Source organism: Oncorhynchus tshawytscha, linkage group LG19 (genome assembly GCF_018296145.1).
Source record: "Oncorhynchus tshawytscha isolate Ot180627B linkage group LG19, Otsh_v2.0, whole genome shotgun sequence".
Lineage (NCBI taxonomy): Eukaryota > Metazoa > Chordata > Actinopteri > Salmoniformes > Salmonidae > Oncorhynchus > Oncorhynchus tshawytscha.
The window spans coordinates 41458815-41482230 of record NC_056447.1 but is presented as its reverse complement, the minus strand read 5'-3'; the positions used below and the strand labels follow the sequence as shown (position 1 = coordinate 41482230).

At 41.8% G+C, this 23416-nt stretch overlaps 1 protein-coding gene across 3 annotated transcripts in view; it reads left to right on the top strand.

Moving 5' to 3' along the window:
* The window catches only part of ccnd2a (cyclin D2, a), a 280715-nt gene extending 257516 nt beyond the window's left edge, over window positions 1-23199 (top strand). For all 3 annotated transcript variants that reach the window (XM_024379920.2, XM_024379921.2, XM_024379919.2), the window contains 2 exons: window positions 11764-11912; window positions 18727-23199. In XM_024379920.2, the coding sequence (XP_024235688.1) occupies window positions 11764-11912; window positions 18727-18906 (329 nt within the window). In that variant the 3' untranslated portion in view covers window positions 18907-23199. The remainder of the gene's footprint in view (window positions 1-11763; window positions 11913-18726) is intronic.
* Window positions 23200-23416: the final 217 nt, after the last annotated feature.

Genomic DNA, 23416 nt, shown 5'->3' with positions numbered 1-23416 from the left:
AGATTTCAGATTCATATGTAGGCAAAGAGCATGTTGAACAATTTGGTGCATCTGAAGATCTCTGGGAATTCAAAACCCATTATGTGCAATGTTCCCAGCCATAAATCAACTCAACTATCTTGTGAGATTCCTCCCTGAGAATCTCCCTCCAGACATACTTAGAAGGTGAAGCTGGAGGAGGAAGTTTCTAGGGCTTTGCTATTTGCAAGACAGTTGACAACAGATCTCCTGGGGTCTCAGTATTTCATGCATAGAAGTGATTCAACTCACCCCCACCTCTACCCCCTCTTCTTGGAAAATGTGCATAAACCAACCCTTCTGTATTTGAGAGAGGAGAGGTGGAGAGAAAAAAAGGCTCTAATTTTTAATGGTTCCTCTCTTTTGATGGAAAAGTTCTGTTCAAGGCACTCTGTGGGGATTTGGTCAGGTGGCTGTGGGCCGGGAGGCGCAGGCTGGTTTAGTATTAATTAATAATGAGGGAGGGTCCATTCAGCACTATGCAAATGGTCTAGGGCTCGGCTACAGGCTGGGAGAAAGGAGACAAAGAGCCGGCTCTACATTTCATATGCAGAGGCATGTAAGGGTCAGCACAGCGGGGGCACTCCATAGGAATCACCAACGTCTCCCCAGGGAAGCCTACAGGATAATGGTGGAGAAACAAGCCCATTAAGGGAGATTATGGCCTCCTTCTTCCACAGAGACACCAAGCACTTCTTGTCCACTTGTTTCCCCCTGGTCTCCTGTCCCATTCTTTCAATAGAGGTAAAGGAGGGGTTGGGGATAGTGGTGCGCGGGTCAGCTGTTGGTTCACCCGCACCAGCCCGCAATTCCTAATAACCAATCCGCAACTGCCCGACTTGTGATAAAGCGACTTCTGATAATGTGATGAAGTGAAAATCTGAGGCCCACACCCGACCCAAACCCACAAAAATGAAAACATTTTCTATAGGCTACAGTCAAAGACGGTGGAATGATTTTTTGAGTGAGGGTGCAGGATTTTTTTATTGCCTGATTTAGATATGTTTCTGCTTATAATTTCTGACATTTTGGTAGGCTATTTCTTAGTCCCCTTGTCTATAATTAGATACATGCAGCTTCTCTTCTGTCATTATACACTGAGTGTACAAAGATCAGGTGAATCCAGGTGAAAGCTATGATCCCTTATTGATGTCACTTGTTAAATCCACTTCAATCTGTGTAGATGAAGGGGAGGAGACAGGTTAAATAATTATTTTTAAGTCTTGAGACAATTGAGACATGGATTTGTGTATGTGTGCCATTCAGAGGGTGAATGGGCAAGACAAAATATTTAAGTAGCTTTGCACGTGGTATAGGTGCCAGGTGCACCAGTTTGTGTCAAGAACTGCAATGCTGCTGGGTTTTTCATGCTCAACAGTTTCTTGTGTGTATCAAGAATGGTCCACCACCCAAAGGACATCCAGCCAACTTGACACAACTGTGGGAAGCATTGGAGTCAATATGGGCCAGCATCCCTGTGGAACACTTGAGAGGGAGAAATATAAAGATTTTTGTAGTTCGTTCCAGTCATTGGCAGCAGAGAACTGGAAGGAGAGGCGGCCAAAGAAAGAATTGGTTTTGGGGGTGACCAGTGATATACCCGCTGGAGCGCGTGCTACAGGTGGGTGATGCTATGGTGACCAGCGAGCTGAGATAAGGGGGGACTTTACCTAGCCTTTACCTTTTTAAGGAAATATAAAGCTTTGAAAACAACCCAACATGTTTCTGGTAAGTTTTCAGTTCGGCTTGGATGCATATTTTATGTGGTTGAAATACTATCAGTTTTATGATGCTGATAAAGATAAATACCACAGAGGTACTAACTGAGCATTCAAATTCTCAAGAGGCTGAAAGAAAAATCATATTTCTCCACACCAGTACCCAGGTCAAAATTTTGCCCACATTTAGTGTATTTTGGAGTTAATATTAAGGCTATGTGAGAGGTTATAGACCTACAGTCAGTGTCCAGATTTCATTCTCCATTTAACCCATCTGAACAGTAGGTTACAGTTCCCTTGACATGCCATAGTCCTATTTGAGGTCCCGGTTTTGTGACTGTCAAATTTGCAAAGCTCCTCACAATCATCACACATAACATAGCCGGCTCTGCTATCATCCTCTTTTACCACTTCACCAAATGGGAAAACCCAAACATTTATTTTCAACCCTCCTTTCACAGCATTTCCGACATTGTTATTTTTGCCTCTGTGGATTGATGGGAACTTTATCTGCCTGTTCCGTGCAGGCTTTTCGGCGCTAAATCTTAAGCTTATGCACTAATGCCAGACAGCCTAAAATAATGAAAAAGAACCTCAATGTAGCCTATTGATATAAATTCCACAAGAATGACATTCATGGCTTTTTTTAAGGTATTGTTTTCTCTGTATTCAACCCGCCCTTCACCCACTTGCCCTTCATCCACATGGATATAACCGTGGGGACTGCGGGTTATGAGTCAACCCGCGCATCACTAGTTGGGGAACGAAGCAGATAGGTCTGAACCTGTCTAATAATCAGCTCCATCTGACTACTTTACTAGAGGTGGGAATCAGAATCCACTGGGACTGCATGGCGTAGGTCTTTAATTCTATACCCGTGTTTGTTGAAAAAGAGAGCTTCTGATCTGATTAGTCAGAGCTTCCAACAAATTATTCCTCCTCCTCCTCTTCCAACTAATGAACCTCCTCTCTCCGCCCGCTCCAACTCCATTGATGTCTGATTAATCTGCAGCATCCATCCATGAGGCTAGAGGAAGCTTCCTCACAGTGTGCACACAGGAATGTGATACACGGTGTGTCATAGAATGGTATGTCCTGAACTAGCCTCACCTCACTGTGGTAATCAACACCACATCAGAAAACCTGGGGGCGGCCAGACTTCCACTGAAAAATACTCCAGGCTGATCCGGGAGGGCCATGTAGAACAGGGCACTAGCAGAGCGCTATAGGCTTTGCCCTGAATGACGGGTGGCCACTGCATGTGGTAGACAACATAATGGGCTAGCGTGACATGTCACAGTACTTACACTTAGATGCACGCACTAAACACAGGTCAAATACATATGCTTTTAAGAAACAGTTAATTCTCTTCTGACCACTGTCTCACTCTGACGGCAGGAGCGGGGTTTAGTGAGGTACACAGGGCTTCGGCAAACTATGATTGGCTGATACAAGTGGGGGGGCTTGTAGCTATCACTAATAAGAAAACAAGGGGTGTTGGGTAAGTACAACAAACTCCTTGTTCAGGGGTGCTGAAACTGCAGACTAAGGTAGTGTTTCCACCACTTCCCAATTCACCAGACGAAGTTCCACCCCATTCCTTTTCAATGGGAGCACGTGGAGCAATGTGCAGAGGATTGTGGGAAGGTGAGCGGAGCTATAGAAAAGGCTCTGCTCTACTTTATGCAAATTGCATGCGGCCACCACTGCCGTTAACCAATCATGTGAGGAAAATCTTCCTTTCATGAAACACTGTTACGTCTGTCATTAGTTCCGGGCAAGTACAACCAAAAAAGGTGTAGGAAAGCCAATCATCGCTGTCTGTTTTTCCAATTCTATATGATTTTACTTTGCTAGAATACAGAGACAAAATAAGGTCAATGGCATGGAGGATTGTAGTGAATTGTTGGTGTTAATGGTAGGTGAAGAGAGATTTGCCCAACGATGTGTGCTTGTGCTGCTAGCTAGCTATGAACATTAAGCAACCCAAACTTCAAAACTGTGATCAAAGCCACCATTTTGTAAATGTGTTGAGTAAATTGTATTGTGAAATGTGCCTACCAAAGGTTAGAAATCACCAGTAGCACACATAACATTGTAAATGATACACTAAGCATGAATGTCCCACGTAATATGCTACCAATTGGATTATGGTATCTTAACATTATGATTCTCATATAGTATAGCTTATGGCTCTTTAATTATACTGGTGTCATGACAATGATGATTATAGCTCACTTCCTGTAAAATCCACCTAAATGCACATGAATGGGTACTTTGGGAAAAGGAAATTGTGGCTTTGACTTGCAAACATTGTTGTGCAAAGCTCTCTACCCACCATCAACACCAACATCTCTGCGATCCTCCTCCATCCCATTGACATTCTGATTTTGTCTCTGTATTTCAAAATCATTCTCAGCAAATAAACAAGGTAGAATTACAACACTCCACATTTAGTTTACTTGTTTAGTTTTAACTAGCCTACAAACTGCCAGCTCTGTATTTTCATTTACAGTATCTAAAATATACCTAAAATGGAAGGGTTGGATTTGCACTGAACAATTTCATGTCAGAATAATGTGGTAGAAAATCTGTCTTATGGTTAGCCTCATATACATTATCTACTGGTACCATTTTAAATTAGAGGGCTCACAACTGGACAAGAATGTAATGTTCATTTGAGAAAGCAACATAGAAACACAAATTAGAGACATCCCCTTCATACCTTTTTTTTATTGCAGAATTGTGATCTGTGATGAATGAACATTGACACTAGTTCATCTTGAATAATGTTTTAAACAAGTTTAAACACTTCACTTCCATGAATCAACATTGAGTGAATCAAAATATAATTTCAAAATGTACAAATAATCTAACTTTTGTAAATGTTAGACATCTTAGTAAGTAGGCTATTATAACAAAAGCATAATTTCAGGTGAACCAAAATGTCCATACCAGAGTTGGCCAACCTTGCTCTACTCCCTGATCAACTGGGTGAGCAGGCTTCTATTTCAGCCCAGCAATAATACACATTATTATCAATTCATTAGGTTTTATTAGTTTAATCAGGTGTGTTAGTGCCGGGCTGTAACAGAAGTTTGCACACCCAGCATACAGTGTACCTGCAGAAGAAGGATTGGCCTGCTACAGTTGTAATATGTTTGTAGCCTATAATTTGTGTGACTTTTTAACTGAATTGTTGTATACAACATTTGTTAACAAAAGTACACATTCAGCCCATGACATACAAGGATGTGCCAGTAGTCTCTTGGGACATTCACTGGGACATCATCTGCAGACAAGCTTTCACAGCTCTCCTTATCTGAGGACAGACATCACACAGAAACAGGCATAATTGTATTACAATTCGATAGCCCTGACTATTATCTCTTTCTGCCTTCATAGATTCCTGTCTAGGGATTAAAACTAGAGATATTTGCATAATGTCATCGCACAACCTGCCCTATCTAACTAGTATACCTACTCCCTTTTCTGAAAGCTGGAGCAGAAAATCCTTTCACCCTCTTCCATTGCTGTTATCTACAAACACATTTGGAGCACAAGTTTTTAATTTACAATGATAAATAGGCTTACACCATGATAACAAGCTAATATGAAGTTAACTAGCTGTAGTATGTCAAGTTGGTTAGCTAGCTAACGATCAGTTCATTAGCCTACACACTGTGGCCTCCTGTAGCTAGCTAATACATTGTTTTGTTTTTAATTTTCAAAATGTATTTAATTATTTACTTGAATAGATTCACACCCACGCGGCTGCTAATCTCTTGGAGTTGTAGTGATGTCAAGCGGCGGCACCACTTCTGGTCAAAGTGTACCGTAAGGGCCGGCCTTTTTAACATCCACCATTTAAAAACATTTTTTTACCTTTATTTAACCAGGCAAGTCAGTTAAGAACAAATTCTTATTTTCAATGACAGCCTAGGAACAGTGGGTTAACTGCCTGTTCAGGGGCAGAACAACAGATTTGTACCTTGTCAGCTCGGAGATTTGAACTTGCAACCTTCCGATTACTAGTCCAAAGCTCTAACCACTAGGCTACCCTGCCACCATAAAGCCAAACAATGAATGTGTGGATGTTGCGTTGTCCTAACAGGAAGTGATTTTCTAAGGGCACAGATTAACCACTGAAAATAACATCTGGGGTTTGGAAGTAAAGTAAATGTTAGCAGCTGGTGGGTTTTGAGTTTGACATGAATGATGTTCTCATAACACAAGAAGTCTTCCCGAGCACAGCTGGAGTTTCTAGGTAAAGATGCGTCGGTCGGCTATTCCTCAGCTGTTTATACAATTTTATCGGTCGAATACTGTCTGGAAACGAAACTCAACTACAGAAAGTCATGGATGAGGGATTGTAACTGGGCTCCAAACGAAAGCTGCCAATTCATGTTCTTCCAGTTCAGAGGGGTCTGCTTCCTCCCACGCCAGGCCTGAGTGCTGTTGCTCAAGTCTCTGGGTCTCGGTGGTGCAACACTGAAGCAAGTTGTTACAGGATCCAACCGTTAAGGAGGATTCCTGTTTTTGTTTCTGGCAAATCAATGTGCCTTTGAGGCTGTGCCGCGGTGACCCAAACAAAATTTCTTTAAAAAAAATTTGAGTAGATGTGTTCTTATGGAATAAGCAAAGTTATGAAACCTGCCAAGATAAGAATGTCAGATGATTCTTTCCTAGAAAATTAACTCTCACTTTCTATGCAACAGTAGTAAGACATACTGCAATAAAAGTCAGGAGGTTCACAGTTGTTTGTAGTGCCTCTCCTCTCTGACCGAGAGCGGTTTAGCCAGACTGTAAGCTACGTCTGTAAATGTTGTTTTTTGACTACCCGGTCCACTCCATTAGTGGTGAGAAACAGCATAATGCCAGTCTCAAAATGATGTTTGTCTATGACCTTAATCAATCAACAGGGCCCAGGTCCTCAAAATGGAACCCAGTAAAAAACACAAACTTTGCATCTGTATAGAACAGTCTATTGATTTATTGCACAAGAAAAAAACTCAAGTTTCCAGCTTTTATAAATTTACAAGTTTAATGTGTATACAGTGCATCTCACCCACCCAGGAGTTGGCCCTGGTGAGCATGGCAGGCAGGCTGGGTGAGCAGAGTGGAGTGGAGGCCTGGGGATGGATGCTCTGGAGGGGATGGGGGGGCATTGAAGGGGGTGAGAGGCCTGCAGGCAGGGCCAGTCAGCCGCTACTCACAGTGAGCTTTCCATCGCAGGCGTCCCCACTCAGCTACATACACATTTTATCCTCAGCATGAATATCAATTAGGCTAGCCTGAAATACAGCCATTCTTCCCCCCCATACACAGCACTCACCATTGGCCCACCAGCCCCAGAGTGGCAGCCTCCGTCGATGACCCTTGTTCTGCAACAGACCTGTCTTGTCCTCCGGGGCCAAAATTCAGCTTGCTGCCCACTGCTCCACTTAGGCTCCGTGCGCGCGTGTGTGTGTGTGTGTGTGTGTGTGTGTGTGTGTGTGTGTGTACATATATGTCTTTGTCCCTTTTTCACTATAAAAAGCTGTGCTGGTAAAGTGCTGATGTGGTGCTCAGGGCTCTGTGCCCTCTTTCTTGTTTTGTGGAGGTTGTCATTAATAAATCAGCCCATGGCAGTCGACCAGCAGCTAACACAGGGGTGTATAATAAGTTCATTTATTTGTCAACACTGAGCCACAAGATGAGAAAGCTTCTGGCTCTGCATGTTAAAAAGGCAGCGAGGGGCTGCTCCAGCAGCTCTCAAAGGACCTACCTCTTTGATTTGGAGAGAGAAAAAGAGAAACTCCCCTTCAGAGCCATTGCACACACACACAGTTTGCTTTTGCTATTGAATATGGCAATATGTTAATGCATCGGCTGTTTCTCTATGGCTCTGTCCACTCCTCAAGCCCAAAGGTGGCCCAGCTACAGAGGAATAGCTGTGGATGGAGGTGTGAGGACGTGGGAGGGAGACCGACTCTTTTCTTCTTCCAAAAACTCACAAGGGTCTGGACACAGACTAGAGAGCGATGTGCAGCAGAGCGATGCCCCCACCCACTACTCTCCCCCTTGTCCCTACTCGCCCCCTTGTCCCTACTCTCCCCAGAACCACAGTCCCCCCTCTACTGCTCTTTGTACAGTTGTCGGATTGAATTGGTATCAGCAGAGATGGTCTGTTGCCGGGTCTCTCAATTGGGTGAAATGAGGTGATGACTTCAGACAATGGAGCCACACTCTCCTGCTTATCCTCTCTCAGCTACTGGCTGCACCCAATTAATATGCACACAAAAAATTGTCGCAAATACAAATCACTGGCTGCAACAAAGAGCTGGGCATCTGGGCCATTCAGAGGAGCTTGTTTCTAAAAAAAAAGATATATATAAAAAAATACGGTAAAAGATTAGTGAGAGAGACAGAGTGAGTGGAGCAATAGGGAGAAGGTATTGAAACTGTGGGAAAGGGGGGCAGAGAGCAGACAGAGAAATTAAAGGAGTAGAACAGTTGTTTAAGCAATTCGGGGACTTCTGAGAAGTGTAACTTGGTAAAAGAAACAACGGTTGATTTCACCTAATATTTACATTCTGCCATAAAGAGCACACATTCATCATCATAAAAAAAACAAGTTTTCCCATCTCAGAAAATTACTATAGTAAGTGGCTGTTAAAGTAACAGGGTTGGCTGCAACAGGGTTGACGATTTAATCTTAAATCAGCCATTAATCCCCTTGTTACATGGGGAATGAAAGCTTCTTGTGCAACAGGGAGTGAAAATTGAACCCAAGCTTCACAGGAAAATGTTAATTGTTAAAACATTTCTAGCCTATATATGGGTAACGGGGTTGACGTGTTGTGCTTTACCACAAAACACCAGAAAATGGCCAGCTCAACTGCTTTTACGCTGTGATTTCACTATTAGATGTTACATTTTTCTTTTGAATGAAAAAAAGGAATAGTTTAACCAATTTAAAATGAGAATTCAGTTCACATAACTGGGTTGACCTTAAAATGAGGGACAGACGTATATTAATCACTAATCACATGAAATAAATAATAATCTTCAGAAATAACTTTGTCAAAGCAACAAAATAACTAGGGCTTTACAATGATGGTGAAAACTTGGAGACATTCTGGAGTAAAGTGGGTTGAAATCTTCCTAGAGTGCACAGAGAGTGCACAGAGTGCACAGAGAGTGCACAGAGAGCCATGTCAAAAGGAACAATTGTTGGACTTTAGAAAGTCTTTATTTATATAAAACATCTGATTTATTGAATTCTCCATGTGGTCTATATTAAAATGGAAATAGCATCTAACAACTTGGAAACAGGCATTCATATCAGTCAACAATATCAAACTCCCAGTTTATACAAAACTAACTTTATAAGAGGTTTTAAAATCGGTTGACTCAACATTCCATAACGTTCATTAAGGCATTGTTGTCAGAATAGATAGATGCTGTTCAATGCATGATTCATATAATTCACCAATACATTTGTTTCAGTTTCAATTACACAATATTTTTTACAAAAACGGACGAATGTAATGAAGGCTAGGAATGTCAATACATTCAAATCAAATCAAATTTTATTTGTCACATACACATGGTTAGCAGATGTTAATGCGAGTGTAGCGAAATGCTTGTGCTTCTAGTTCCAACAATGCAGTAATAACCAACGAGTAATCTAGCTAACAATTCCAAAACTACTACCTTATACACATAAGTGTAAAGGGATAAAGAATATGTACATAAAGATATATGAATGAGTGATGGTACAGAGCGGCATAGGCAAGATGCAGTAGATGGTATCGAGTACAGTATATACATATGAGATGAGTATGTAAACAAAGTGGCATAGTTTAAAGTGGCTAGTGATACATGTATTACATAAAGATGCAGTAGATGATATAGAGTACAGTATATATGTATACATATGAGATAAATAATGTAATGTCAAACTAGCAAGGTCAATGATCACAAGTCAGTCATAACATTGCTAGTAGGCTAGCGTATTTATTTAGGGGGCAAGCTAAAAGTACAAAGCCTAACGTTAGCTAGATAGCTGCTAGGAGGATATCATGTCATTGGAGGAGTAGGTGAGTAACTTACTTTTTTTGGTGGCTACACAGCTAGAGACGCAAGTGTCATTTGGTTAGCTAGCAAGAAAGGTTCAGCAGCTATGCTGAACTTGAACGACTGTTATCCAGTTAGCATATCTCTTGCATTTGCAAATTCGCTCAGGCTATCTACTCTGATTTCAGAGCACTCTCGTCTGAGTGTGCCAGAGCACAAAATTACTTCATGAACATGCAACACCTGCTGAATAGGACCAGTCTTAGTAAACCAAGGCAAAAAAGTAATAGTTAGTCACGAACACTCTAGATAACATGCAAACAGCCTAACCAGCTCTGTAAGGGCAATGAAGTTACTATTCCCTATCATTTATCAGTGCAATTTTGATGGCCAACTAGCTGAAAAAGTTTGAGAGGGTTTATCTAATGTTCCGTTAGATCATCTTGCTCTGGCTAGCATTAGTTGTTGATCTTGTTGTTGATGTGCATACCTTTTCATGGTTGTTTGTACACTCTTGTAAAAAAAAAAAAAAAAAAAAAAAGTGTTCTTCGGCTCTCCCCATTGGACACCCTTTTAAAGAACCCTTTTTGGTTCCAGGTAGAAAGAACCCTTTTCTGTTCCATGTAAAAACCCTTTCCACAGAGGGTTCTACATGGAACCCAAAAGGGTTCTCCTACGAGGACAGCCAAAGAACCCTTTTGGATCCCTTTTTTCTAAGAGTGTATCTTTGATTGGCTATGGCGCAGCGATCTGCGTCGACTCCAGTCCAGGACGAGACAGATGTTTTTATTAGGTTTTATTTACTGCAGTGTCTATTAATTGTCCAAACGCATGGTTACTTTCCCACTCTATATTGCTATAGTATTTTCACAAATGCCTTACCTATACGTAATTGCAAAACATTCTAAGAATTGATGAAAATGTGAAAATGACCATATCTAAGTGGTCACTTGTCAGAAAATATTTTCAAAAAGTGTTAGTCTTCCAGGGTATATGAACAGATTTGAATAATCTTTCATGTTGCTAAAATGCTGTCAGTTCCACTTTAAAGGAATCTTTGTTTAATATAACAGGCGTTTAAAATGCAATATTGGTGCACCATTTCTACTTAAAATATCAAAGGGATGCAAAAGGCACTCTTTTCATGTAACAACCCAGAAGGAGTCTTAACCTAGGAGTTTTTAAAATCTTTTCCTCTCCCTCTCTGCCAGTGGCCTTCCTGGTGGCCAGTGGCCTGTTCACAAGCTATCTTATTTGCATTATGAATGACAGTGAGGGGAGCTAACATGGTTATTGGTCTTTGAGACGCACGCCTGCGACCACACGTGGAAAAGGACCTACAGCAGTGATCATTGGCAGAGGGACTGTGGCTCTTTATTCCACCCTTTCCAAGCGCTATGGGGCTTTTTTCAGACAGCACATGGTTTACTCAGGAGCTGGAAGAAAAGGGGCCAGACTGGGAGGTTGACTGGGACAGGGGGGTAGAGGGGCAGCGGGGTGGAAGGGTTTGCTTTCAGCTCCTTTACAAGCCAAGTGAACCCTCATTACCCAGGGTCCTGGTCATTAGTGGGAGCCAGTGCTAAAGGCGATTATTTATGACCACCAGATTAGCCTATCAGATTGTCTCTAGGGGGAACATGTCTGTCTGTACCCCTATTGTGTCAATTGTGAACTTAAGAAAACTATTCACATCTCACTCACTAAATGTTTGTGGCCTTTGCTGGCTCACCTGGAGTGTTTGTGGTGTATATCTCTGGATAATTTGGTAAGTGTAATGTTATATATATATATATATGCGCTCAATAAAATTGACATGTTTTATAGCTTTATTGCTGGGTACCTTTTTTAAAATCAGTTTTACTGCCCTCATAACTGTTTTTGATCAGACAGACAAGTGTGTCCTCCATTACAGCCATGTAGTCTTAGAAAGTCATATTACTTCAGCATGTTTTTTGTCCTCCCACAGACTTCAATTTCGCGATGTACCCCCCATCGATGATCGCCACGGGCAGTGTTGGAGCGGCTATCTGTGGGCTTCAGCTGGACTCGGGTGACCAGTCTCAGTGGGGGGACAGTCTTACAGACCTGCTGGCCAAAATCACAAACACAGAAGTGGTGAGTGACCTGTCTTTCTGGTCAATTCTGACTTGAGAGAGAACTCCTTCAAATGTTTTTTTCTGGTTATTTTCTCAGCCTAATCAGTATGAGTAAGAGCAGAGGTTGACGTCTACACAGAATCTTTCTCAGAGGCATTATTAATTTAGGTATATCTGAGTACCTACACTTGCAGTAAAGTCAATTTAAAATATTTGAGTCAAGGCCTGTATGTGAGTCAGTCAGCCTATCTGGAAAAACCAGCCCATACAGAAATACCTCAACCACTGATTACGATTGATAGACAGCATTTGACTGGGTCTGTCAATCTAAATGTAGCTCAATGTCTCTTTTCCAACCCTTCCATAGTTCCCTACTGCCCTGTGGCAGTATATTCCACCTAACATTTGCGTGGAGCTGCTATGCAAAGGTAGTGAAATATCATCCTGTGATTTCCCCCTTCAATCCAGGTTAGTTTCCCACAGCCCAGTCAGCATCCCAGGGCCTTGCAGGTCCCCGACATAAAATATCTGTTAATCCAGGCAGAATGTGGTGCTCAAATGCAAACTGAGGAAGCAGAGCCAGGCCAGGCGGCCCCTCTGTGTGGTTCTGGGGGTAGAGCAGTGCCGTGGAGGGGTGCTCAGCTCAGTCCAAACACAGGCAGGCAGGCTGGGCCACAGCTGGCTCCCACACCTGGCTTTCATCAGGAGGGGAGCAGGGGTGGGGTAGGTGAAGGAGCGAGGGTGTACAGGGGGGTGGTAATAGTGCTGTCATTTAAAATTCCCTGGTGGCAGGCGCTAACCTCCATTCTGTTGGTAGCTTCCTAATATTCCTTGGTCATGTGCATTCCTCCTCGTTTGAGGCAGGACTGTGTGACCTGAGGGCTTCCTGGCCTGACCAGAGTCCTTTGACCTGTAAGGCCAGTTGACCCTGCTGTGGCTGGCGGGGAGAGGAGACCTGGGGGCATGAGGGTGGGGGGCTGAGGCTGCCTGAACTGCATTGGCCTCTGTTCTGACTCTCTCCTGCTAAACTTACTGCCAGACAGAGCAAGAGACAGACTCCGAGCTTCACAAAGCCTGTCCCGCTGTGGGTGAGGATAGGAGAGGAGGAGGAGAGGTGGGAGAAAGCTGTTGAAGTGTGAAAAGGGACACCAGGGGAGCATAGCCAGTATCCCACCTCACTTGTGATGGTTACCCCCTCTCGCTCTCATACCCCACAATGCATCTCTGCTGGAGAGGCTCCCTCCCCTGTGTGTGGTGTGTGACGTCGTGCTCCATAGCCGATAAACAACAAATGGCTGGCCTGAGCAGCACAGGCCCTCTGCTACAGTAAACTTGCCTGCCAGAGCAGATTTTTTTGTGAAGAGGATGCTTGATGATTACTTCCCACCGGGCGAAAACTGGTTGAATCGGTGTTGTTTCCATGTCATTTCAACAACAGAAAAATCTCTGTTGACATTGAATCAACATGGAAAACTGATTGGATTTGCTAAAAGTCGTCAACAACAAGGGAATTTTGTCATTTTTTTCCCACAAAACTTTTAATCTAAATCCAAATACATTTTTTGTTGATTTCACATTGTATTCATGTTAGTTGATAACTCAACCAAATGTAAATCAAAACTAGATGTTGAAATGACGTCTGTGCCCAGTGGGTTAGCACTGCTCTGTCTATTTTCTCGCTATAAAAGCAAAAGAGGAATTGGTGTGTCATTTCACACTTACCCTTCCTGGAAAAGGAAGGGTAAGTGTGAGAGGCCGTCATTGTAAATAAGAATTTGTTCTTAACTGAGTTGTCTAGTTAAATATAGGTTTAATAAAATTGTAATAATGAATTACAAAAATTCCAAGCTCAGCCACTTAATGTCAATCCCACACCTAATGGCTACAACCACCTCAATTATATCAGTTTGAACGCAGTTGTCAATTTGGTATGAAACAGAGTGTGAGAGTATACACACATTTGGTTTGTTGCTCCGGCTGGGGAGTTGGCACGGAGCTGGGATGGAGATGGCCAGGCAAAATATGAAGTAAAGTAAACTCTTGCCAGCCCGGCTGCTGATGCCAACACCAACCCCTGGCATCCCGCTGGCATATTTGGTATCCAGAGTGTGTGGTTTTCAGAGAGGACATGTGATAGGGCCAAGTCACCGTCTCACGCCGCCCCGGGGAATGTGTATATAGCCTTAGATACACCTGGTGTGGCACAGAGAGTGGTCAGTCAGGTACAGCAGCCCGGTCAGTGAGCCTTCAGGCCAAGCCATGATGGGAGATGCTGGCGCTGAGGAAGAATTAAAACTTTGTTACTAGGAGGTTTCGATTGGTTGTGATTCCTGTAAGACCAAAGGGATTCTCTGTTGCTGGGCTACTGTTGGTTGTTTGCTGCTTCTGTTTTGATTCTCAACATCCAAGAAGCCAAAAGCATTGCCAGCGAAAGGTAGGACGATAGAAAGTGGATTGACATAAAAAGTAATGTAGCTCCTCAAATGTGAAACCTTCCATTGAAGCTAAATGCGCAGAAGGTCCTTAGCTGTTATAACACAGAGCAGGCTGAAACAGGAAGAGAGGAAGGGGCTAGAAGACTGTTTCCACGTTTTTGTCTGCTTTGCTTGGCAAGCTTACACTCTCACTCTCTCCCGTTCATCTTTACTCTCGGAGTAGCTCACAGGACACCAAATACACACACGCCCCTGTCCTCCACACCCCCTTCATTCCTCCCCTGACCCTCTCTCCCTTTTCTTCCCTTCCTGCATCCCTCCACTCATCATCCACCCCTCCTTACTCACATTGAGATCTTCTTTTAGCCAAAGTTGTTTCTAATTTCATCTGGAAGTTTAGTCTATTGAGCAATGATGTGTGTAATAATCTGGGTGTAACACAGAAATATAGCCAAAGGGAATGGTATAGCTCCTTGTGATGCTCAAACATGACATTGCTCAAAGCAGAGAGACAGAGACACATCACATTTGAGCTCACATTGAGCTTGTGTACATGGGGTCATGGGTTGCTCTGACCACCTCCAGGGTATGGCATGATCCCCCTCCTAAACACAGACGCACATGAACACGCGCACACTTGCAGACACACACTCACACACACGCGCACACACACTGACAGACCATGCTGTCTGCACAGAGTAGCACTGCCGTGTGGTACAGTAGTTAAAAAATTCCATGGTTTTGTCTGTCTGCTCAACTTCCTTCTTGAGGCTCTATGATGTCACAATGGATGCAGTGTTTGTCTTGTGGTTACTCCTCATACTGTTGATTGAATTGTCAAAATAATTGTAATACATTTTTATTTATTTGGGTAGAGTTTTTAAGATGTAAGAGTGGGGGAATGGGGACTCAGGATTGGATACAACATTCCCAAACTTCATTCCCAGTGTATTCCAAGTGCTGCCTTCCGTAGTATCTAAGTACCAAAACCCCTATCTGAAAACCATATTGGTGTTTTCAATAGTCATATTGAAGCCATTAAAGGTTCTCAAATTAAGCCTGTGGGCCTTGGCATGGGATCCAAACTGAAGTTATAAAGAGCAGAGTACAGGGGAATGTCTTTTAAGATGTTACGGCCTGCATTCTTGCGGTAAGACACTGGCAGTTCCTTTACATGTTTTGTGCTTTAGTTAATCTCAGAGGAGTAGATTTTTGGAGCACATGGCACATGTTGGTGGGAAGTTGGGGACCTCTGAAGCAGAAAATTGGGACGCTGGGCGACGGTCGTGTTTCCTCCACGTCAGCGCAGCCAGTTAGCGACCATGGGAGACGCCCTCCCTTAGGCTCCTCCACATGTTAGTGCTCTTCCAGCCCTATTCCTAGGCCCCCTAACCCTCACACAGCCTTCTCACATCTGTCCACATCCAGGGCCACTATAGGTAGAATACAGAATAAATATGGAGTTATTTAATATGAAGTGAGTCCATTTATCAGATACATTTGGCTCGTCCTCGATTGAGCCCAAATACAGAATTTGAATGATTGAATTAGTAATTAATTCATTCATTTACAGAGTGATTCGCTAGGATCATATATCTAGCCTAAGTAGTGCATTTTTTATTTAGTATTCATTTCAAGGCTTTTCCTGGAGATTTTTATATTGTGACCTTTGACACAGTGACCTTTCATAACTCTGCTCAGTTCAACTCCTAAGGAGCAATTCCCATGTGATAGGCCTCTGTTCTGATTTCACCAATGCAGCAGGCAACACTTGCCCAGAAGCCATTACACAGGTTCAAACCATGGCCCATCAGGTTTAAATTAGCTGTAAATGTCTAAGGAATGTTCCCCTCCTCACAAGACTAAAGCTTCTGGCTTGGGGGCTCTCTTTCTTATTTCCCACAGCCGCCCGGCTGTTCCAACAGAGCTAAGGGTGCATTACTGTTGTATACCACCAGAAGGCTGCACTAAGCCATAAGCATAGTTATTACAGGACACTAATATTTTAATAGTCAGATCAGAACTCTTCCTCTCTAATACTTCCAACCTGAGAGCTGAATCTTGGGGCCACAGCAGGCTGAACTACAGGATATTTCCTCTGTCCCACACCCTTTGAGGCAGATTCCTAAATCCCAATCCTGTAAAAACAAATCAGTCAGTCCTCCTCTCTTCCTTTCCTTTCCTTTCCTTTCGTCTCCTCATGTCCCCTACATCATCTCCCCATCGTGGCGGATACAAGGTCTGAGATGGAGAGGCTTAGGGGTGTTGAGAGGTTGCTTTCTCCGGAAGATTCTCAGGTACTTCCAGCTCTCTTTGATGCTGAAACCCGATCGGCCCGCTCTCAGGTGGATTCCCTACAGGCAGAGACTGGCTCGTTAAAAAAGCACCACCTTTGTGTTCCTACAGGACGTGGATGTAATTAACATAGCTTAGCTTCAGTACTAGGGCCTATACCTGTGTTTTCACTGTTGTCAAGGCTACTGGTGAGGTGTGTGTGTGTGTGGGGGGGGGTGAATGGGGGATGGGGGAGGTGTTCAGTGCTGGGCCCTAGTGGGCTGAGGTAATGCTTGGCCTGGTCCTAATCACCGCTCAGCCGTAGCTCTCTGTATGTGGGGGTGGCAGTCAGGGTAGCGGTCATCTAAATTCTGCATGGGCGCTGTTCCCATAGTAAAGCACAGTACAGTCAGGAAACTGCAGGTCTGCGTCAGAGCCAATGATTTATATATACACTAGATGACTGACAGGGGCGCTGTGTTGAAGCCACGTGACTCCATCTTGGCACTCCCCCATCGTTGTAAAATAATATTTTGGAAGCTATAGAAATTAATTTGTTAAATGTCTACATTTGTTTTTGCCACATTTATTATATTACAGACACCTTAATGCATACTTTTAAATTAAATTATGTGAGCTATATATAAAAATTGAAAAATAACTTTTTCCTTAAAGTATAATTTTTTGAAAGTTCTGATGTTACTGTCCCCAATATAAAAAAATGAATACTTAAATAGATATATATATATTTCTTTTAAACATTTAATTAAAATACTGTAAAATTCCATTCATTCCTTATAGAGGACTGCTTTTTCTGAGTAGTGCCAATATGGCCGACCGGTGGCTTCAAAGCCTCTCATTGGCCATTACATAGCATCATAAATCCAGGGTTTATATACATCAGGGGTAGGCAACTATAGATTCGGAGCTGATGGTTGGGGGGACAAGTAAGTTATCCGTAGTTGGCTAGCTACCAAGCAAGGGATAAGAATGTTGCCAGCCAGTATGGCAATGGAACATTTAGAAAGAACGACTGGGTCGCATCCATATATAGAGAACAAAAAGACTGAATGACTGGGTCGTGTCTCTGGCAACTGAAACGATAGAACGATCAGCCGGCTTGGGTAGAAACCCTAGATTTGTGTTGGGACTACATCTTGTGGAAAGATACAAAAGTATGAATAAATTCATAAAAATATTTTTTTGAATGAAAATATTTCAATCGTTATTTGAATATGTTGGTAACCTGTTGTACAAAAATGATAATGCACTCGAAGCCGGTGTTTGGAGAATATATCGGCATGGTTTCCCAACACACGTGCCAATATATCTTCCAAACACTGGCTTCTCAGGCATTATCATTTAATTGTACACTGCAAATTGACCACAACTAAGCCTGAAAAGAGATTGTATTTTTTAAATAATAATTTTATACCTTGATTACACTGAGACATGTTCACATATCTCAGATTTCCTCAATTAAACATTTTTTTTGCTTAATTCCTGGTGATTTTACAGTATTTTCTAACCAAAAAATAAACGCATATATGGGGGACCAAAAAAAAACCCATATACATCATTGGTCAGGGCTGGGGTTATGGATTATGGAAAGGATATGTAACCTTATCAAATATCAGGCAGGTAAGTGGCTGTGACACAATATATCAATCCAGTAATCTAGGAAATATTCCATTGTTTGCTTTGGCTGTAACTTGGAAGGTATTAAATGTATACTGACATCTCAGTCATTTTCCCCCCCTCCTTTGTTGATAACTTCTTATACTTACTACTATGGTATGTGGTTGTCTTACCTCGCTATCTTAAGATGAATGCTCTAACTGTAAATTGCTCTGGATAAAAGCGTCTGCTAAATGACTCAAATGTAAATGTAAAAAAAATGTCATATTTATGTATGTGTATAAAAATGTAATATTTATGTATGTGTATAAAAATGTAATATTTATGTATGTGTATAAAAATGTAATATTTATGTATGTGTATATGTAAATGCACACGTGTCATTTTCTCTGAGTCTGACTTTATTTACATGTTTATTTCCATCTCCTTGTGTACTGTGCACTCTTCCTATATTTATGGACATGTCTGTTTGGTTGTGTGTTGCAGGACTGTCTGAAGGAGTGTCAGGAGCAGATTGAGAGGGTCTTGGTGAGCAGCCTGCGCGAGGGGCGACAGCAGCAACAACAGCAGCATCAGCAGCAGGTCCAGCATGGCCCCAGCAGTAAGACCATGGACGAGCTGGATCAGTCAAGCACCCCAACAGACGTTCGCGACATCAACTTGTGAGCCTACAAGAAGCAGTAGCGCATCCGAAATAAGCAACAAATCAACATTTTAAAAAACAACAAAAAACAAACTACCCCTTGAAAAAAGGGCTTTTGTAGAGTTTTTGTAGAGATTTTTTATTTTATAACACAAAAACATGCGCCCATGTATTTTACGAAATCAAAGCTATTTTTAGATATAAAATAGATATCCTTTAAAAGCTCTGACTTGATACACGAAAGCTCAATGGTGCCTCAGATATACAGAAGGGAAGCCAATCATATTTTGAGTTCTGTTTTTGATTGTTTAATCATAATAAAGTTATATTGAATAAGAAACCAATAGCTAAATAAGGCTTTTTAAAAAGTAGTGGTGAGTCCATTCAAGGCTTGCATATATGGGATCACATTTGGGGCAAGGTTTTTCTGTTTTGTTTTGTATTTTTTGTTTTGGTACATGTTGGTCTGCCTGAGATAGGAGCCCCATATGGGCTACACTGACCGTGAATGGCAGGGCTCAATATGGCATGGTTTGGCTGTGTGTTGGTGATAAGGGGAGCACTTTGCATGAATTGCAGAGTATTGTGCTAAGAAAGAGACAAGAAGGGTCCCAAATCCAGGGAACAGCCAAGTATATAATAGTGAATTACATTATTATTATTAAGAAACATGTTCGTGAATGAAGAGTAATAGACGTCAATAAGCTCTTTTTGTCAGGCTGCTTGTTCGTATGGGTGTGGGCATGCATCTCTGTGTGTGAGTGGGTTGGTGTGATTGCCGTGTGTGTGTGTGTTGGAGCGTTATGGCTTGGCACTTAAGTGGGAAGACTAGACTGGTGATAAACTATGGAACAGGCAGGAGACAGGGATTATTTGCAGGGCATCTATGTTATATCACTGCCTTCAGTTAATATGCGTTTGTCGGCCAACAAAAATCTGGGGATGTGAGTCCACTTAGTGGGTGGAGGAACAGTGAAAGGGATGAAGAGAGGGGTGGCTGTGCTCCTTCGTTTTGTCTAGAAGAGTCAGCCATGGACCCTCTGTTTAGAAGTTTCATTTTGAGGTGTTTGTTTTTCACTGCCAACATACCAATCACATATTGCCAGATAGCGTTTGTATTTTCATGTTATTGTTTTGTTCTTTTGGAGTTATGGAAGGAGCTTCAGGCTGCTTAGTGTCAGTAAGAAGGAGTGTGTGCCTCTCTAAGTGGTACCCTAGTATCTCAGATGAGAGGAGGGATCCCTGTGGTGGATGGAAGGGGTTGGGGGTGAACAGGTGTAGAAAGGGTTTGTTGCGCTGCAGAAGCAAGCTGCTGTGTAGAGGGAGGAAATGTAGGTGAGTTGCTGAAAGATACAGCAGAGGAGCCTAATGGCCTCAAATTATATCTATCAGATTTCTGCGTTTTGGGCAGATCGAGGCCACGGATGACGAATTAGGATTCATACCAGACTTTACGCTGCCAGCTCATTATTTGAGAATGAACTTTATTGGTTCATTAGAGGACAGAGAAATGTATTGGAGCAGGGGAAGATGTGTGATCATTGCATCTGTAGTCCCTCATAGTGGTTTCAACACTCCTATGATTTCAACAGCAAAGCACTTAGAAAACATGCTCCCCAAGGGACAAATTTAAATGGTTACGGTGTGGGAGTCTATGGATGTTTTCTGTTTTCTTGTGATCTTTTTCTTTGATTTTATTTGTAGGGCTGGTTTCCCCACATTGAGGCCTAACACCTTACGATATGAGGACATTCCGATCTAAAAACATTCCGAAAAGTGCAAGATGAAAGGGCCATCTGACCATTTCATGTGTTTTAGCAAATAATTAATGCCAATTTAAAAAATTCTAGAGACCTTTTATGATTTCAGTTTTATGATTTTGTTTTAGAAGTTATCACATTATGAAATATTTGTTATACTTGAATTTTCTATTTGATCTGCTTCACAGCAACAAAAAAAGTCACATGGGTGAGGAACTATAAAGAAAATGTTACCATAACATCAGATTTTTGCACATGTTCTGAGGGCAATTGAGGTTTTCTTTCAAACAAATTAAACTGGTATATATTCAAGGCTACCTTATTGATAGTTTTGCTCGTAGAACCTGTCCTATTGTCTATGGGGATACCCCTGTGTAGCTGTCTCTGTGTGAACCCCTCTCCTTCCGAGTGATTGCTGCTTCAGTCACTTCATTGGCATGGGGTTCAATCAGTTACCCAAACGTCAGAATTCAACAAATTCACTTCCAAGACTGACAACAGGGTACATCGCCAACACAAGGTAGCTTTCCTTTGACTCACACAAAATTCTCAATGCTACATTTAAAGGGGGCTTTGGTGTGTGTGTGTGTGCTTGAGTGTTTGTGTGTACGTGAGTATGTGTGTGGTAGGTAGGTATGAGGGGAAGTTGAGGATTCAGTGTTTTAGCAGGCTGTTTTCAAGAAACAAATCTTATAAACCAGGCCATCTTCAACCTCTCAACAAAACTAGCCCCTGTTCATCATTGCCAAGAATGTCAGCCTTTTTTGTTTTTTTTGCAAGCTCTATTCTGAGCAAAGATTATGATTTGTTTAGTTTTTGGACTGTTAGGTTTGAATTTGTAAATACACCTCCTTAAAGTTGTGTTTGTTTTATTTTATGGGGTGTCCAGACCTAATGGAGTTTGTGGAGTGTTTGTAAGGGGTTAGATACTGTATTCCAAAGTGAAGAGAGATGGAGGTGGTGTGAAGACATCATAAAGTGTCAATATTTGTATTGAGTTATTTGAGTTATTATTATTGTCTTTTTGCGCTGCTAAAAGCTATGATTTTGTTTCATTCTTATATATAAAAAAAAATAACATGACTTAGTTGTGATGTCACTTGAGTGTGCTGCTATTTTATAAACATTTGTATTATAATATAATTATTTTACCGCTTAAGAGATACATTCAGAATACTGAAGTAGATGGTAATAGAAGAACATGAAATGAGTATTCGACTGGAAATGTTCTTTGTACAGGTTGCTTAGATAGCATGTTTTCTTTTCATTTTGATCTATTTTGCTCTCCTTTCTCAGTCACATTCTGCAAATGCGGTATCTCTATACCTCAGGTTTACTGGACAAAAATAATAATATCTCAATACCTCACAACTCTACAGTTTTTAGGGAGCCTGGGAAGGGTAACAGTACAGTAGGAAGCACAGTAGTTTGTCGGTTGTGAAATGTACTGACTGTTGGGTGGCATACATGCAAGGCTCCCACCTGGACTTAAACCCTAGTGGATGGGACACAACAACCAGTCACCACTTCCTCTGTCAGTTTAAAGTGATACCATGTTCATTGTGGTGCTAAATGTGAGATTCATGTGACATTCATTGCAAAGACAAATGTGAAAATGTCTGAGTATATGGCTTGTACCAATTACATTGAATGTCAATACATTTTGGTTCCTAAGCTTGATTTGATGAGCTTAGTTGATCTGGTATGTGCCAGGTTCTATTGTCTGGAAAACTTATACAAAATGGCTAAACCAATCAAACACCTCACCACATACTGTATCTGACATGGGGAAGTGTGTTTCAACAGCGTGGATTTGTCTTTAGTTGTCCCCATCCACTATAAATTACATCATGTACCTCAGAAATGTCTGTTGCACAACCGCTGTTCAATAAACTTCTGCTTTAAAGAGTGTGACACCATATCAGTCCAATGTTATTCTCACTTCTGTTTTCTTTTTGTATGTCATTATGGTTGGTGGAGCAGATTGTGAGATGTGATTGTGAACAGACAGTGAGGTGAACATTAGAGGTTGCTGTAGTCATGAAACCAAGAGGACTGGGGAGATGTTAGTGGAATGGAGCTGAGATTGTGTGGCAGGCCGCAGTCTTGTTTTAAAAACAAAAGCTAAGATGACGGACATCGTGTTTACCCCCTGCTTGAACCAAAATCTCCCATTAAGAACGTAGACAGCTTAAATCAATTGGATGGTAGACAAACAAATGAGGTGAATGTGGTTATTTCTGTTTCTTCCCCTGTATGACATCCTTTTAAACACACTCTAATCAGTCCAGTTTCAGGCAAGTGGGGGATTGTGGTGTCTGAGTTTGTCCTCTTACTCTGGGACCCTAAGGCACTCTTATACAGCTTGTGAGGCTGTTTTTGGGGGGGACTGGATCATGTAGGCCTAGTAAGTGAATAAGTTGGTTTCAAAGTTCTGTATTGACAACTTCTGTTTATGATTAATCAGCTCTATATTGGTCTGTTTGAAAGGATCAGTTAAAGTGTTGTTAAGGATCAAGGCATGCTGTATGATCAATAAACTCACCTTGAATGAAATCCATTGTCCCTGCTCTTTTTATGATTTTGACATTGTTTTATCTTACTAATAAAATCTTCTCTCACTCACTCTTTAGGGACCTTTTTATTGCAAACTGTTAAAGGCCCAGTACAGTCAAAAACGTGATTTTATATATATTTCCACACTATGAAGTTGGAATAATACTGCGAAATTGTGAAAAGTTATGATAATGACATTTTTGTGTAAGAGCTGTTT